This window comes from Myotis nattereri (genome assembly GCF_964212035.1).
Source record: "Myotis nattereri genome assembly, chromosome: 3".
NCBI classification, from domain to species: Eukaryota; Metazoa; Chordata; class Mammalia; order Chiroptera; family Vespertilionidae; genus Myotis; species Myotis nattereri.
In genome coordinates, this window is record NC_138077.1 from 159,576,460 (window position 1) to 159,594,686 (window position 18,227).

The window sequence follows — 18,227 nt, forward strand, 5'->3', positions numbered from 1 at the left end:
ATTCCAGTCGAGGGCATGTGCCTGGGTTGTGGGCATATCCCCAGTGGGAGATGTGCAGGAGGCAGCTGATCGATGTTTCTCTCTCATCGATGTTTCTAACTCTCTATCTCTCTCCCTTCCTCTCTGTAAAAAAATCAATAAAATATATTTTAAAAAAAAAACAAAAAAAAAAGACTACTTAAAATACCAGAAACTAATAAATTTATGATATTCATTTTCAGCTTCCTTTTCCAAATAAATGCTATAATTTAGGCTAGACCTTGGAATATTTCCCTATAGCATACTAATTTTATTAACTATATATTTATACAGCCTTTATAGTCTCTTGGTCAGTGAGGGCAAGGAAGCAAATATCCCCACAGGCCCAATGCCCTAACAGATGACGAAGAGGCAACTTCTAAGAAATTGCAACCTCTGCGTAGGAACCCCTCAGTTCCTAGATTAGGAGGAATTGGCAAGGGGCTCCCACCAAGTCACCTACCAAACATGCCGTGTCACTGCTAGTCCAAGGTTGTGACAGCCACTGGTTCCCCAACCCTGTTCATTTGCTGTCTGCCTCTCCCCATCAGTGGCAGAGGGAGACTTGGAATGCTGACCCCCTCCCTTTCCCTTTCCTCTCTGCCTATGCAATTGGTTGGCCATTCAGATGAAGGGCTGCAGCGTCCAAGGGCAAAAAGCAGAAGGTAGGGCCTTGGGGGCATCAGGAGGTGGGAAGAGGGCTCCTGAGAACCCACCATAGGGAGGCAGGATATGCGGGTGAGCCAAGGCTCTAAGACTCAAGCACAGGTTCCATTGTCCAGTCGGCTTTCATAACAGATTCAAAGTAAATCATTAAACATTTCAAGATGGCAACCTGAGAGCATTAAACCACTAAACATGACCCTTCTGAACATGGGGTCCTGTGAGGGCACAAGTTGCATGCCCATGCAGACAGCCGTGTACAGTCGTGTGTGTGTGTGTGTGTGTGTGTGTGTGTGTGTGTGTGTGATTTCAACACTACAGAAGTCACACTAAAATGTGACAGCACCAAAGTTCTATCTTTAGTAAAATAAAGTGACTGAAAGACTTGCCAAACTCATGTTCCTATTAGTATCCATGGTACTCCCTTAGTTTTATCTTATTTAGATTACATGTATCAGTTTATCAGTTTCAACAATATGAGCAAGTACCATAAATGGGTAAATTAAGTACTTCCAACAGCTCTCAATCGTGACATAACCACATATAATCATGAGGTCTATGGAAATATATATTTGCTTACAGTATTGTAGTACTTTCTCAGTCACTTGCAATCTTCTGTATTTTTTAAACTACCAAGAAAGAAGCTGAGTTATGACAGGCTAGAAAGTGCACAAAACTGAAAACTTGTATCAAGTGCCTCATTGGAGTATGTTTTGTCCTTTATGTGAATAATAAATACTAACAAAGTTATTATAAGGAAATATATATAAAATACTTAGATTAATATTTGTGGAATACAAATGAATATTTTTAAAAACTTACCTCTCCCATTTCTTGTCTCAGTTGTTCAAATTCCTGTTTTTCCATTTCTAGCTTATGCTTCCGTTCTTCCTCTGTTCGTCGTTTTTCTTCTTCCATTTTTTGTTTTAATAATTCTTCAAAATTAAATTCCAGTTTTCCCGGTGTAAGAGATTCTTGAGAGATTGTTTTATACATCTCTGGGGAGTCATCATCTACTACCTATTAAAATAATTATTTTATCACCCTTGTCAGAATTATGCTTACTAGTACTAAAAAGGGAATATTTCTTATAGAAACTATGATTACTGGAATACAAAGGTTGTACATTGAACTAAAAACCAGGAGACCTAAATTATCTTCAAAAATACAAAACAGCCGAAACCGGTTTGGCTCAGTGGATGGAGCGTCAGCCTGCAGACTGACGGGTCCCAGGTTCGATTCCGGTCAAGGGCATGTACCTGGGTTGCGGGCACATCCCCAGTGGGAGATGTGCAGGAGGCAGCTGATCGATGTTTCTCTCTCATCGATGTTTCTAACTCTCTGTCTCTCTCCCTTCCTCTCTGTAAAAATCAATAAAATATATTTAAAAAAAATACAAAACAATAAATGGGAGGAATATTAGAAAATGTAGGGAAAAAACCAAGATGGCGGCATAGGTTAACTCCGGAGTTTGCTGCCTCGAACAACCACTTCAAAAATACAACTAAAAGACGGAACAGACATCACCCAGAACCACAGGAAGGCTGGCTGAGTGGAAGTTCTACAACTAGGAGGAAAGAGAATAGCATACCGAGACTCAGAGGAGGTGCACTGCTGAAGTCAAATACTAAGGTGCGTGCGGAGCGGGCTGGCGGCTGAGGGTGCGGTTGTCTGTTTCAATCGGGAGGGAGTCTCAGACTCTGAGCTCCAGATCCGGGCGAGTCTCTAGGGACCCAGACTCAAACGGGAGAAGCGGGACTGTCTGGCTTCGGTCGGAACACGAAGGCAGCTTTCTCTCCGAGGTTTGCAGTGGTTGCTGGGACTCTGAGAGGCAGAGCCTCTGGGAACGGGACCGAGAGCAGCCATAACTGCTCGCTCCGCCCGCCCTGTTGATCCCCTGGGATCCGCCACGCCCAAGCCCTGCACAGACACATTTGCCGGATAGCCTCAGGCAAAGGCTAGATTAGCACCACCCTAGAGATCCAGCACAGAAGTTCTCCCACTGCAGACACAGCTGATTCTCATAGTCAGCTGGCCTGGAGGTCAAATCCCTGCCAGTATTACCTACAACAATCAAGGCTTAACTACAACAAGACTGTGCACAGACGACAAGGGGGTGCACCAAGAAAGCATAAAAAAAAATGCAGAGACAAAGAAACATGACAGAAATGGAGGATATAGAACTCAAAACCACACTTTTATGATCTTTCAATAAGTTTCTAGAAACTGGCGATAAACTTAATGGGATCTACAAGAAATCTAATGAGACCCTCGATGTTGTGATAAAGAACCAACTAGAAATTAAGCATACACTGACTGAAATAAAGAATATTATACAGACTCCCAACAGCAGACCAGAGTGTCGCAAGAATCAAGTCAAAGATGTGAAATGCGAAGAAGCAAAAAATACCCAACCGGAAAAGCAAAATGAATAAATAACCCGAAAATACTAAGATAGTGTAAGGAGCCTCTGGGACAGCTTCAAGCGTACCAACATCAGAATTATAGGGGTGCCAGAAGATGAGAGAGAGCAAGATATTGAAAACCTATTTGAAGAAATAATGAAAAACTTCCCCCACCTGGTGAAAGAAATAGACTTACAGGTCCAGGAAGTGTAGAGAACCCCAAACAAAAGGAATCCAAAGACGACCACACCAAGACACATCATAATTAAAATGCCAAGAGCAAAAGACAAAGAATCTTAAAAGCAGCAAGAGAAAGAAACTCAGTTACCTACAAGGGAATACCCAGACGACTGTCAGCTGATTTCTCAACAGAAACTTTGCAGGCCAAAAGGGAGAGGCAAGAAATATTCAAAGTGATGAATACCAAGAACCTACAACCAAGATTACTTTATCCAGCAAAGCTATCATTCAGAATTGAAGGTCAGATAAAGAGCTTCACAGATAAGGAAAAGCTAAAGGAGTTCATCACCACCAAACCAGTATTATATGAAATGCTGAAAGGTATCCTTTAAGAAGAGGAAGAAGAAAAAGGTAAAGATACAAATTATGAACAACAAATATGCATCTATCAACAAGTGAATCTAAGAATCAAGTGAATAAATAATCTGATGTACAGAATGAACTGGTGATTATAATAGAATCAGGGACATAGAAAGGGAATGGACTGACTATTCTTGGGGGGGAAAGGGGTGTGGGGGTGAGGGAAGAGATTGGACAATAATCGTGCACCTATGGATGAGGACAGTGGGTGGGGAGTGAGGGCGAAGGGTGGGGCAGGAACTGGGAGGAGGGGAGTTACGGGGGGGAAAAAGAGGAACAAATGTAATAATCTGAACAATAAAGATTTAATTAAAAAAAATGTAGACTAAGGTATTTTGTGATTACAGAGGAAATGGTGACCATCTATTCTCCATCCCAATGAACACGATGAAATACTTTGAGTTTATACTATCAGTTATTGAAATTAGACATTAAGATCCCCTAATAGTAAATACTTTTTAATTGGATTAAAATAAACCTGTGGTTAAAAAAAAAAAATAGAGCATTTCAGTTTAATCACATTTTTGTCTGAATGAATTAGATAACCCCTCAGGATCCCTTCATAATCAAGCAGAAATTAATGCTATGATTTTATTATACTGATTTATTTATTGATTTATTAATTGATTTCAGAGAGGAAGGGAGAGAGCGTAGAGACATCAATGATGAGAGAGAAATTAATTGGCTGCCTCCTGTACACCCCATACTGGGGATCAAGCCCACAACCTGAGCATGTGCCCTGACCAGGAATTGAACAATGACCTCCTGGTTCATAGGTCAACACTCAACCACACTGAGTCACACTGGCTGGGCTGTACTGATTTATTTATGGTCAGCCCAATTGAAAAATAAATAATAGTTAATATAGCTGCCAGGAACAATGCTAAGCACTTTACATGTATTGAATTATTTTATCTGTAACTCTACGAACTAGGAATTATTAATATCCCCATTTTAAGGCACTGAAAAGTAACTTGTTCAAAGTTAATACAAGTAAGTGGTAAATGTAGGAATCAAATCTTAAAGATCTTTCTATAATAAAATTATAAATAATGATTTAGACTCTTTAGTACTTTCATGAATTCCATGTCTGACTGCCATTTTTTCCCCCAGGAATTGAATTTATGGGGTGACATTGGTTAATAAAATTACATGGGTTTCAGGGGTACAAATCTATAATACATCAGCACCCCCAGTCAAGTTTTCTTCCATCACCATTTTTATCTCCCCTTTACTGTCTCCTACCTCTCTCCACCCCACTATCCCTCTTGTAATCACCATACTGTTATCTAGTCTAACAGCCATTTAGATGTGACCTTGGGCAAGTTATCTAGCCAAAGTCTGAATCTCTTTATCTGCAACAACTTGCATGGAGTTGTCATGAGAACTAAATAAAGTATGGAAACACTTAGTTGTGCTTGACACCATGATAACAAAATGGCAGTTTTATTATTACATTATTCCCTGTATATAGGCAATCTCTAAATTGCAATTAGAAATTTTGCTTTAAAATCATTGACTTGGAATACACTTCACCATGAAAAGCAATTGCCTACTTCTCTTTTTCTATCTTCTGAAAGTATATACATAAACATCTGGCTTGAAATAGACATAGGGGAAAGAGAGAGGCAAAGGGTAATTATTTGTTCTAAGATTTATATATGACAGGCTTTACCAAAGAACCAGTTCAACTAAGAAACAATGTTTAGCCCTGTCTGGTTTGGCTCAGTGGATAGAGCGTTGACCTGCGGACTCAAGGGTCCCAGGTTCGATTCCGGTTAAGGGCATGTGCCTTGGTTGCGGGCACATCCCCAGTGGGGGGCTTGCAGGAGGCAGCTGATCGATGTTTCTCTCTCATAGATGTTTCTAGCTCTCTGTCCCTCTCCCTTCCTCTCTGTAAAAAATCAATAAAATATATTTTAAAAAAATAAAAGAAAAGAAACAATGTTTATATGGTCTTACCATCCAAAGATTGAAAAAAAAAAATTTAGTGATATATGAATTAGCTGATCTATAATATGAAATGATGATACTTGGCCCTGGATAAGAAAACAATATAAATGAAGGGGAAACTCTCTTTTCTGATAACATAAATGTCTCTAGGAAACTAGATTTTTTGTTTAATACAGTTTTCCTTCCCTGCACTATTCCACTAGTGAATCACTGGGCCTAAAATCTGCCCCCAGGAGTAGCTTTCCTGATCTTCATAGCTATTTCATTTACCATTTCTGAATTATTCTACAAAAAATAAGTGGTTTCACAATGTTTGCAGGGGTTTTGGGTAGAACCCATTTGTGAAGCAAGGATTACCTCACAATGCACATAAGACAGCTTTAATCTCACTTATTCCACAAACATTAACAGAAGTTTTTTATGCTAGAATATGTTGTTCCACATGCTTGGTGAATGGTCTCAGCCTCACTGAGTGTAGCGACAACACAACATTAGTGTTACGCTGGGGAAGTCCTAAATGTTATGAGAAGGCATAAAAGGAAGACCTCTCTGGAACACGTGTTAGCAGGGAAGGCTTCCCAGAGAAAATGGAACTAGGAAATAGCAGAACACAGGGAAAGGATCGAGGGACATGCTTCATATAGCATTCATGAAAGCCTAGCTTTTTGAAGAGTTGGGAAGAAATTTAGCATGTCTGGCAGGTCAAAGAAGAATCAAGAAATGAAACGAAAAATATAGTAGGGCAAGATTATAAAGAAATTTGTTTTAAAAGTTTGTGTTTTTTGCTTACAGGAAGTGGAAAATTTTTTAACATTGTCATTCACTTTTTTTTTTCTTTTTTTTTTCAAGAAAGATCACTGCTGGCTTTTCAGGGAAGAATGGATTAAGGGCAAGAAAACAAGTTAATTAAGAGTTGGCCCAAGGCAAAGGGTAACAATGACCTGGATTATAGTGGTAGAAGTGGGAAATGTGAAAAAAATGATAGATTTTTCTGTTGTGAGTCTCTGGTTGGGTAACAAAGCCTCATCAACACTTGGATATATGTGTCTGAAGCTCACGCAGGCACAGGAAGAAAGCCAGACCACCAAAGCCAATGGAAGTGTTTCAAGGAGGAGATGCTGTGTTCACATGTCACCTTTTCTTGAAAAGAAAGTTTGTCAGATAACTAGATTTCACAATCATTAAAATGGTATGAGAAGTATAACTTTGTGAGAGTTAAGGTTGGTAGCAATATCCAGCAATGATATTGCTGGTGAGCATTTTGGAGTTAAATACTTGTGATTAAATAGCTTTAAATATATACTGGATGTGATGGAAATTGAAAAGAGAGGAGAGGAAGGAGGAAATGTGGGAAGGGAAAGGAGAGTGGAGAAGAGGGAAGGAAAGGTGGAGATAAAAAAAATTCCCTACGTGGATACTTAGCCCTGGAAAACATGCTCTCCCAGAAAAAGGAAGACCATATTCAACTCTCTATGCCAGGCAAAGCAATTCAATTAGAACCTTCTCAACACCACATGGAAACAAACACCTGTAAATGGCAGGTGTTACATCACAGGAGACTTAAAAACTGTTTGCCATCCCTACTGTTGGCACAAATTTCAGAAACAACAGGGTATTCCCCAAAGTTTAATGGTTTCTCTTAACTGAAAACCTGAGTGAATCCTAATGGCATTATCCAGTTATATTCTGTCTTACCATACTTCTCCGTGCTTCAGCAAATGCCTTCTTTTCCTCCTCTATTCTCCTTCTGGCTTCTTCTTCTGCTTTCCTTTTTTCCTCTTCTCTCCTTTGTCTTTCCAGCTCTTCAAAACTGAGTTTGAGTTTCCCAGGGCGGTACCTTTTAAAAATGTTTTCTGTGTCTTGGTTTTCCTCCTCTTCATTTACCTAGCCAAGAAACAACTCTCACTCATCAAAGACAGGAATGAATTATCAATCAAAGGGCACAGAATCAGCCATCTCAACAGGAATATTTCTTTGCCCTAAATATACTTGACCTAAATCCCCTTCTTTTATAATATTTTATATGATAAAATATTCAAATTTGAACAAATTCCAAATAAATATATACTCAAGTTAAATAAAACTTCTCAAGCAAGTCAAAATTTTAAATAGATCGATGAAGCATTTAAAAATTTAAGGAGTCATTTAAGAGTTATTAAACATTAACTTTCCCAGAACAAACATTTAGCACAAGTGTGTGTGTGTGTGTGTGTGTGTGTGTGTGTGTGAATGTACTTAAACTGAGGTTAAAATATACCTACACAGTCTCTCTTTGGAAGTAAAATAAATTTCTCATTAAAAAATATTTCTGTAAAAGTCAAATTTTATTTTATAATTAAGATTCTAATTTAACATTAAATTGAAATTTGTTATTTGATTAATTGATGGTATTTCTATTTCAGTTCACTAAGCTGACAACTAAAGATATCTAAAATATATAGATATTATGCAACTATGATTATCCAAAATTCATAACATTTTCAAACAAATGTTTAAAAAATTAAAATTTTGGCCCTAACCGGTTTGGCTCAGTGGATAGAGCATCGGCCTACGGACTCAAGGGTCCCGGGTTTGATTCCGGTCAAGGGCGTGTACCTTGGTTGCGGGCACATACCCAGTGGGGAGTGTGCAGGAGGCAGCTGATCGATGTTTCTTTCTCATCAATGTTTCTGACTCTCTATCCCTAGCCCTTCCTCTCTGTAAAAAACTAATAAAATATATTTTTTTAAAAATTAAAAAATAAATAAAAAATAAAAAATAAAATTTTGGAGATATACTCCTTAGAACATCATTAATAAAAGTTGATGAAGAAATTATGAAAGCTTTAAAAAATTACAGAGGTTCCATTTTTAAATTCTTATGCAATCTGGAATTGGTGTTTTCTTATTTCAATTTTATTTTTCATTGATAAATCTATTAATATAATAAGAGTTAACATTTTTGAAGCACTTATTATATGACACTATTGTAACTGCTTTTGGTATTAACTCTTTTAACAATTAAGAAGTAGGCACAGTCCTAACCGGTTTGGCTCAGTGGATAGAGCATCAGCCTGCTGACACAAAAGTCCCAGGTTCGATTCCGGTCAAGGGCATGTACCCTGGTTGCAGGCACATCATCGATGTTTCTAACTCTCTATCCCTCTCCCTTCCTCTCTGTAAAAAATCAATAAAACATATTTTTTTTAAAAAAGTAGGCACAATTATTTTCACAATTTTATAAATGAGGAAACTAAGACAGGTTAAATAATGCCCATGTTATACACTTTAATGGAAGACATCTGAACCCAGGCAGTCTGGCTCCAAAACTCATGTTCTTAATGAGTACACTGTGTGTGTGTGTGTGTGTGTGTGTGTGTGTGTGTGTGTGTGTACACATACTAGAGGCCTGGTGCATTTGGGGATCCCTCAGCCCAGCCTGCCCCCTCTCACAGTCCGGGAGCCCTCAGGGGATGTCCTACTGATGGCTTAGAGGGGAGCGGGCCTAAGCCGCAGTCTGGCCTCCCTCTGCAGGAGAAAACTGGGCCGATCATGGGAAGGCGCCACCCCCTTCACCCCCACTGCTGCTGCCGCCATGGCTGCCGGCCCTCCTTGGCCCATGCAGCCACTGCGGCTTTGTCCGGAAGGACATCTGGTCTATCCGGTCTAATTACCATATTACCCTTTTATTAGTATAGATTATTAGTATAGATAAGATTGTTTTACCATTTGCTGCCTTGCTTCTTCAAAAGCACGCTTCTCTTCTTCTAAACGTTGTCTTGCTTCTTCTTCCGCTTGCTTCCTTCGATTTTCTTGCCTTTGTTTTTCTAATTCTTCAAAGGTTAGCTTCAGTTTTCCAGGAGAAATTGATTCTTTTTTTGCCTCATCATCCAGTTCATCATCCTAAGAAAACATAAAAACCCATCTTTTAATCATAAAGTAAATTCTGATAACCATCTCTACTGCTTTAACTTGCTCCTTAAGGGGAAAAAAAAAAAAAGAATTACCATGACCAGGGAAAGACACTTTGCTTCCTTGAGAGACCGTCGTTGTTCTTCATATCTTATTCTTTTATCTTCTTCAGACTTGACCCTTTCTTTTTCTTCTCTTTCTTTTTCTAGATCCTCAAAATTCTTTATTTTTCCAGATGTTTTGTGTGATTTCACAGGTACCACTGTTATAAGTAGTGAATCATCTCCTTCCTAATTTATAAAATAGACAATTAGCATATTCCTAATCAAAATTTAGGTTTCATGGGACTTTACCTCCATCATTGGTGAATTTCATTACATTGCCATCAATGTTATGAAGAACAAAAATTTATATTTTTTTACAGATTTTTATTAAATAGCTCTATCTCCAAAGTCATTGTACATTATGAGTTAATGTAATGCAAATCCATTGCTGATAAGGTTCAAGGATCATCTTCTTCCCTAGAAGATGGTGTTAATACAGCTGTTCAGATAAAACTACATGACATTAGCTGAATTTACTAGTAGCTATTCATGCACTAATCCCACAAAAGGTAGTGTGCAAGTGAGTACACTGTAAATCAATTTGATGGTGGAAGGATTCAGTTTAAACACACAAAGTTTCTCCATTTTTCTCTCTATGCAAGTTTTTATATCTCTTTAAAATGTTTTTTATTGATTTCACGGAGAGGGAGAGACAAATATCAATGACAGGGAATCATTGATCAGGAGCCTCCTGCACACCCCTACTGGGGATCGAGCCCACAACCAGAGCATACCCCAACCTGGAATCGAACTGTGACCTTCTGGTTCACAGGTCGACACTCAACCACTGAGCCAGACTGGCTGGGCTCTCCATGCAAGTTTTTAAATACTTAGTAAAGCAAATATTTAGTAGGTAAAAACAAACAGGATTTCCAAGTGACTTATAAAACATTTTTATACTAGAAACAAAACTCTTCGGCATTTGAGCTTCTTGAAACTCTTAAATTTGTTTTTGTTTTTAATGTATTTTAGTTGCATTACATAATCTATTGTTGCTTCCAATTTATGTGGCTGTAGTTTTAGGCACACCATCAAATTGATTTTTAACTTTATGTTAGATAGAAAGGGGTAACTAAATTTTCTGTGGCTGTTAAATTTTTCTTCATGGTGATAGATAATACTGTACTCTCTACTAATATGTGATAACCAAATAAACTATCAGGAACTCTGAGGAAAGAAGACAAATGATGAAAAGAAAACTGCCTTTTTAAACTGTAAGCTTTCAACAATCTCAACTATTAGTGATAGTTAAAAAAAAATATGTCGTCTTGCCAGAGTTATCTCAAACTGACTGTCTCTAACCATGAAAACAAAACATACTTTTCTTTAAAAACACTAAGGTATAATGTCAAAAGTGCAAAAATATGATCTTGCTTTGCAAAATATTTTTGTCCTTTTTATTGTTGCTGAATTTATAATAAAAAGAATAAAAACTTAATTTTTAATTAAAAGATTATTTGTGAATCAGATAGTTTTAGGTGACTGTTTCATTAAAGTAAATGTCCATTTACCTCTGATGCTGATTCAGTTCCCGTATTGTTTATGTCCTCAATCTATTGAATGAGAATTTCATATCATTACATTACATCAGATATCTATTTTTTTTTTGCTTTTAAACATACAATGGAAAACTAATTTAATTATGACTTATGGTAAATTTTTAATTTATAATTTTTGAAATATTTTTGTTTCAAATTAGCTAATTATATCCCTTTAATTGAAGATTAAACCTTATATTGGTTTTTGCATTTTGATATAAATATCAATATCTAGGGACCAATATATTAAGAAAAAATTAAAATAAAGCCTACCTACCTTTGTAATATTCGAATTTGGATAATTGACCAAACTCATGACCTGGCAGTGAGCTTACATAAGCATCAGTTATTAATAAAATTATCCATTTAAACTGAGATACAGAAACATTTCTCTGCCCCAGTAAAAGAAAATCTATCATTAGCAATCAAATAACCATAACTGTATTTATAAAAAAATATATGGCAAAAAATATAACTGACACAATAAAGTGTGATGAAAGGTATAGGCTTTCACATGGCTAGTTTAGAAAGGGAAAAAATTTCTGGAAGTCATAATTGTTTATATTTTGACCAAATCTAGGTAGGGAAGTCCCTCATTCAAAAGGAGGGAGCTCAATTTGGCCAGTACTCGTAAGAAATATCACTGTTAGCTTGAAGGGCAGGCTAATGTACAAAAACTGAGAAATGAAGAGAAGAAAGGTAATTTAAAGAATGCAGTGTTTGAGATCTCAGGAAAAAGAAATATAAGCAATGGGAAAAGTTAGAAAGTAAAAATTCTGATTTTTTATTATCTTAATTTGATTTTTAACTCCGGTGAAAGAGCCTGGAAGTAGCGTGTACCTCACGCAGCCTAAGGGAATTCTGTTGTACCTTGGTTCATACTAGGAACTGGGCTGGCTAAGGCCCTGTTCTGACACCATCCCACTCTTCTGTGTTCTCTGTCAAGTAAGAAGTAATACATTTTATTAAGATACCAAATTTCTTGAAAAATAAATTATTCTGAACAAATCGTTAAAATATATCTATTTTTATATTTTAATAGTTGATCAATAGTTGTGTTCAGAGTAATTTGCTTTGTTACAGAACTATTTATCACACTGATTTGCCATGTAAATGGTGAACATTTTATTGAATGATGTATCATACTAAGAAACAATTTACTGGATCTATAATGAAATAACTACAAAATTATTTCCTTTCGAAAAGATGTTAACAATTCCTCTACAAATCACAATCTCTCAATAAAAAGTTCTAAGAGATATGATGAGAAGCCAGACATTGAGAGTATTGGGAAGAATTTCACTCAGACTCCCTCCTGACTCAGGAATCCCTCCTATAGCTTTTTAAAAAAATTGATTGATTTTAGAAAGAAAGGAAGGGGGGGAGATAGAGAGAAGGGGAGAGAGTCACCGATTTGTCATTCCACTCATTTATGCATTCATTGGTTGATTCTTGTATGTGCCCTGACCAGGGATCGAAGCCGCAACCTTGGCTTATTGGGATGACACTCTAACTGAGCTACCCAGCCAAGGCTATAGCATTCTTGAATATGGACTCGTACAAGTGGATTTTTCAAACAAACATTAAGACTCTTCTTGCCCTAGGCTATTTGGCTCAGTGGAGAGAGTGTCAGCCTGTAAACTGAAGTATCCCAGGTTCGATTCTGGTCAAGTGCACATGCCTGGTTGTGTACTTGATCCCCTGTAGGGGGTGTGCAGGAGGCAGAGATGATTTTCTCTCATTATTGATGTTTCTATCTCTCTCTCCCTCTCCCTTCCTCTCTAAAATCAATTAAAAAAAATTTTTTTTAAATGATTCTTCTTGACTACCTATGCCATACTTTACTACTTATATTCAAAGAAAGATTAATTGTATTAGATATGAGCAGAAAATGTACTTAATTAGGATTTTAACTTATGTGCAAGATAAAAATTGCTATTAGTAGTTCATTTCGTTCTATCTAAATATTCTCAAATAATTAAACAGGTCAAAAATTTCATTAACCAAGACTATATGGCACCCTGCCACATAGTATCAGGGGTTACTGAGGTGGTTCTCTTTCATGATTATATTTTATTTCCATCTCTCTTTGAGTATCCTATGTATTCATCATGTTCAAACTCACGTCTTCAACATACACATAGTTTTTCTTTGAGAAACCACTACCTACATACTCAGTGCCTGGGTTACAATGGGTCTAGTGAGTAATCAGTGCTTTTTTGAAAATGGACAAGACTTAAAAGAAGTACACTAAACAATGTGCATACTCATTGTTTGCTACCAAACACCCTGTATTTTAATTATATATTTTATTATAATGCTATTACCTTATTTTATACTTTATACAAATGAAATTACATATATATTATCTTTATAATCTACATATGTAAAAGGCTAATATGCAAGTGTCCCCTTGGGAATTCCACCTGGAGACTGGGAGTTTGATTGCTCACTATGACGTGCACTGATCACCAGGGGGCGGCACAGAACATGATGGATGAGCAGCAGCAGCGGCGGGGCGCTGAGGGAGCAAGGGAAGGAGGAGGCGGGGAGGCAGGGGGAACCGCGTGGTGGCAGCGGCGTGTGGGTGGCAAGAGAAGGAGGAGGCGGGGAGACGGGGAAGGCGGGAACCTGTTTGGCCCTGATCACCAGCCAGGCCTAGGGAATCCTACCTGTGCACAAATTTCATGCACTGGGCCTCTAATATTATAATTGTATTCCTTTGTGAAATTTCATTGCAAAGGTATACTAGTCTTTTATGGAGGTGTCAGGGGCAAAGTATATACCATCCTTTCCTCAGATAAAGAGGTACATAGTTATAAAATAGAGGAATTTTCAATTGTTGCCTATAATTCATCTGGCATATGTCATTAACTGCCACCATGCAAGTGGTTATTGGTGCCATAGAAGTGGTTATTTGCAAAGTCTAGGTAAATAAATGTCTTTGACATGCAAATATGGCATATGCTTTGCTTTCTTTGTCATTTTTCTTTTTAGAAAGTAGCAGAAGCTGAAAAGAACATAGCAAATAGATTTAAGGCACTTAAAGAGTAGGCAAAAAAAAAGCCAAGTACAATCTCACAATTACAATGTGTTTTTTTTAAGAGATAATATACTATGAAGACTCTGTTACAATATTTGTTAAAATACTGATGAGAGGAGAAACTAAAATGGTTCTATAATATTTTATCTATATGTATTATTATTTAGGTAAAACATTAGATATGTATAGCCATTTACTCTGTACCAGGCACAGTTCTAAGTGCTTTACATTTATTAACTCAGGTAACCTTATTTACAACTCTAGGAAAATAAATACCATTATTATCTCATAAAGCTCAAAATATTGATCATCTCTTTTGATCTTCCAGTGTAGATCTGGTTTAGCACATCTATCTATACTAATAAAAGGGTAATATGCTAATTAGACCAGATAGACAGGACATCTTCCAGACATCCTTCTAGACCAGCGGTTCTCAACCTGTGGGTCGCAACCCCTTTGGCGGTAGAACGACCCTTTCACGGGTTGCCTAAGACCATCCTGCATATCAGATATTTACATTATGATTCATAATAGTAGCAACATTACAGTTATGAAGTAGCAATGAAAATAATTTTATGGTTGGGTCACAACACAAGGAACTGTATTTAAAGGGCCAGAAGGTTGAGAACCACTATTCTAGACAAAGCCATGGTGACAGAGGCAGAGGCGGTTAGGGGCGATCAGGCCAGTGGAGAGATGTTTAGGGGCAATCAGGCTGGCAGGAGAGAACGACTAGGGGCGATCAGGCTGGCAGGCAGAGGGATTAGTGATTATCAGGCAGGCAAGCAGAGTGGTTAGGGGCGATCAGGCAAGTGAGCAGTTAGGAGCCAGCAGTCCCGGATTGTGAGAGGGATATCCAACTGCCAGTTTAGGCCCAATCCCGCAGGAATCCCTGTGGGATTGGGCCTGAACCAGCAGTCCAACATCCCCCGAGGGGTCCCGGATTGGAGAAGGTGCAGGCTGGGCTGAGGGACCCACCCCCCCATGCACGGATTTCGTGCACTAGGCCTCTAGTAAACAGTATAACTGTCTCTGTCATCTATTCAACTATATGACTACAGATTATTTATAATGTAAAACAATTATCAATATATTAAAAAAATTTTTGTGATCAATCAGTTCTTTATTTAAAATATAATTATTACTATTAGAACTGTAAGTTTCTGTCATAATAATTAAAATTTGAGAGATTAGTTTTTTCTGGACTTCATATATTCTTGAGTATTTCAAAAATGCCAGCATCTTACTTCTCATGCTCTTAGCTAAAATATACGGGAATTCAAAGGTCATTAACAGATTACATAAAATCACAGTAATAATACTTTAATTCTCATTTCTCCTCTATGGGCATCAGTTATATAAAGGAAACTAGTGGCCTGGTGCATGAAATTCGTGCACGGAGAGGGTGGGTCCCTCAGCCCAGCCTGCACCCTCTCGAAATCCAGGACCGCTGGCTCCTAACCACTTACCTGCCTGCCTGCCTGATTGCCCCTAACCGCTCGCCTGCCTGCCTGATTGCCCCTAACCACTCTGCCTGCCTGCCTGATCGCCCCTAACTGCTCACCTGATTGCCTGATTGCCCCTAACTGCCTCTGCTTCGGCCCCCACTATAGCAGCTTCGTCTGGAAGGACGTCCAGAATGACATCCAGAAGGTTGTTCGGCTGTCCAGTCTAATTAGCATATTACACTATTATTATTATTATTATTATTATTATTATTATTATTATTATAGATGGCTGACATACATTTGCTCCCCGCTCCTATTACCATCCCCAACTTAAAAAAAATTAAACTAGCCAAAACCGGTTTGGCTCAGTGGATAGAGCGTCGGCCTGAGGACTGAAAGGTCCCAGGTTCGATTCCAGTCAAGGGCATGTACCTGGGTTGCGGGCACATCCCCAGTAGGAGATGTGCAGGAGGCGGCTGGTCGATGTTTCTCTCTCATCGATGTTTCTGACTATCTCTCTCTCTTCCTCTCTGTAAAAAATCAATAAAATATATTTTAAAAAAAAACAAAACTTAAACTAGATAATACCATTTTTTATTAGATTTCCAGAACATATTTTATTTATTATTTATTTATTTATTTATTTATTTATTGTTAATCTTCACCCAAGGAAATTTTCCCATTGATTTTTTAGGGAAAGAGGGAAAGACAAAGAGAAAAACATCAATGTGAGAGAAACACATAGATTGGTTGCCTCCTGCACAAGCCCTGACCAAGGGCCTGGGCCTGGGAGGAGCCCGCAACCACGGTATGTGCCCTTGGCTGCAATCGAACCCAGGACCCTTTGGTCTGCAGGCCAACACTCTATCCACTGAGCCAAACCGACTAGGACTAATAATACCATTATTAAATAAAATGTGATTTAATTGGTTTCAAATTCTTGAGTAGAAAGATATGCTCATTATGCCTTAGTGTTTGATAATAACCAAGTATTTACTGATTGCTATTAAAAGACCAGCATTTTATTAAGTGTTTGTGGATAGCTTATATGTGAAATTGTCTTATATCTATACTAGAAGCCCAATATCTATACCAGTATATCTATACTGGGGTCCCTCGGCATAGCCTGCGTGGATTGGGCCAAAACCGGCAGTCCAACACTGCCTGCCGCTCCTGCTCATCCCGGCACTGCTGCGTCTGCCACCGCTGCCACTAGGTAGGTTCACTGCAGCTCTGCTGAGGTCTCCAGGCTGCGATGGCCAGGCCAGCCGTGAGCCTTGTGTCTGGCTCCCCTCTGTCAGCTGAGCAGCGCTCCTGCTGTGGGAGTGCACTGACCACCAGGGGGCAGCTCCTGCATTGAGCGCATCATAGCTACTGGTCATTTGGTCACTCAGGCTTTTATATATATAGATAACATCCTCTAACATGTCAAGAAAAATAACCAATGTGGACAGTGTAAGGAACGTGGATGGAAGGGTAAGATGGTATATGACAAAAAAAAATTCAGCCTTAAAATAGGCACATTCTGCCCTTAGCCTTCTAGACATTTGATATTAAATATTTGTGGTTAGGATCTTGTTTTCAAGGTAGCTACTATGTAATAGGTTCGTGTTACATTAAAATATTTTAATTAGGCAGCATAATGATTAGTTTTACTCTGTAAAATTAGTTTCTAAAGCAAATACTAACTTAATATTTAGTTTATACCTGCTCAGCCCTTTTTGCTAATTCGCGTTGTATCTTCCTTTTTTCTAACATATCCTGCTCAATTCTGCGTTTTCGTTCCTCCTCTGTTCTCTTCCTTTGTTCCTCTTGTCTTTGTTTCTCCATTTCAGCAAATCTACCTTTAACAGTTCCTGAGAATAGATGAAACATGCTTGATACTTTGCTGTTTTCCTTCTTTACAATTTCATTTACAATTTACCCTTCAAGTGTCTTACCTGTTAGCTTGGGAACATAAGCTTTATCTACTTTAGAAGATACCTCTCCTTCTTCATCAGAAGCAAGCATTTCTTTAATCTAGATGGTTAAATTAATATGAACATGTCACAAATTTAGACTAAACCACATTATATGCAGAGTTGGAAATTAGTTTTTAAATACAGAAAATTATCTTAATTATGGTTAATATGAAACACAGTAAATGTGAATAATGAAATATAAATTAATAAGATGAATATTTGCACAATAGTAAAATAAAATAAAATAACCTCCTGTTTTCTCCTGTTCCATTCTCTCTCTCTAATATATTGTTCTTTTCTTCTTTGCTTTTCGTCTCTAGATCTCCTTTGATTTCTTTCTTCCCTGGCTCTCTGCATGGCTTCAAACTTATCCTTTACATCACCTTTGCCAAGTTTTGGCACATAGGTTTTTGGGACAGGTTTAGATGAAGAAAGCAGAATCTTCGTTAGAATAAAATAAAGAAAAGAAAGTTGAAAAAATAAAGATAGGAATAAGTTAGGTAAAGATAGACCAGAATAAGCAATACAAGAAATACTTGTTGAAACAGAAAATAGAAATGAGTTTGAAACCTTTATTTTAACCACAAGAATCTGATTATATACT

At 37.8% G+C, this 18,227-nt stretch overlaps 1 protein-coding gene across 1 annotated transcript in view; it reads right to left on the reverse strand.

Annotated features, from left to right (window-relative positions):
- Positions 1-18,227, reverse strand: part of NEXN (nexilin F-actin binding protein) — a 42,362-nt gene that overhangs the window by 9,035 nt on the left and 15,100 nt on the right. Inside the window, exons 3-10 of the mRNA XM_081088428.1 lie at positions 17,873-18,064; positions 17,603-17,681; positions 17,370-17,518; positions 11,145-11,186; positions 9,625-9,819; positions 9,344-9,520; positions 7,335-7,523; positions 1,504-1,701 (exon numbers count right to left, since the gene is read on the reverse strand). Of these exons, the coding sequence (XP_080944554.1) occupies positions 1,504-1,701; positions 7,335-7,523; positions 9,344-9,520; positions 9,625-9,819; positions 11,145-11,186; positions 17,370-17,518; positions 17,603-17,681; positions 17,873-18,064 (1,221 nt within the window). The remainder of the gene's footprint in view (positions 1-1,503; positions 1,702-7,334; positions 7,524-9,343; positions 9,521-9,624; positions 9,820-11,144; positions 11,187-17,369; positions 17,519-17,602; positions 17,682-17,872; positions 18,065-18,227) is intronic.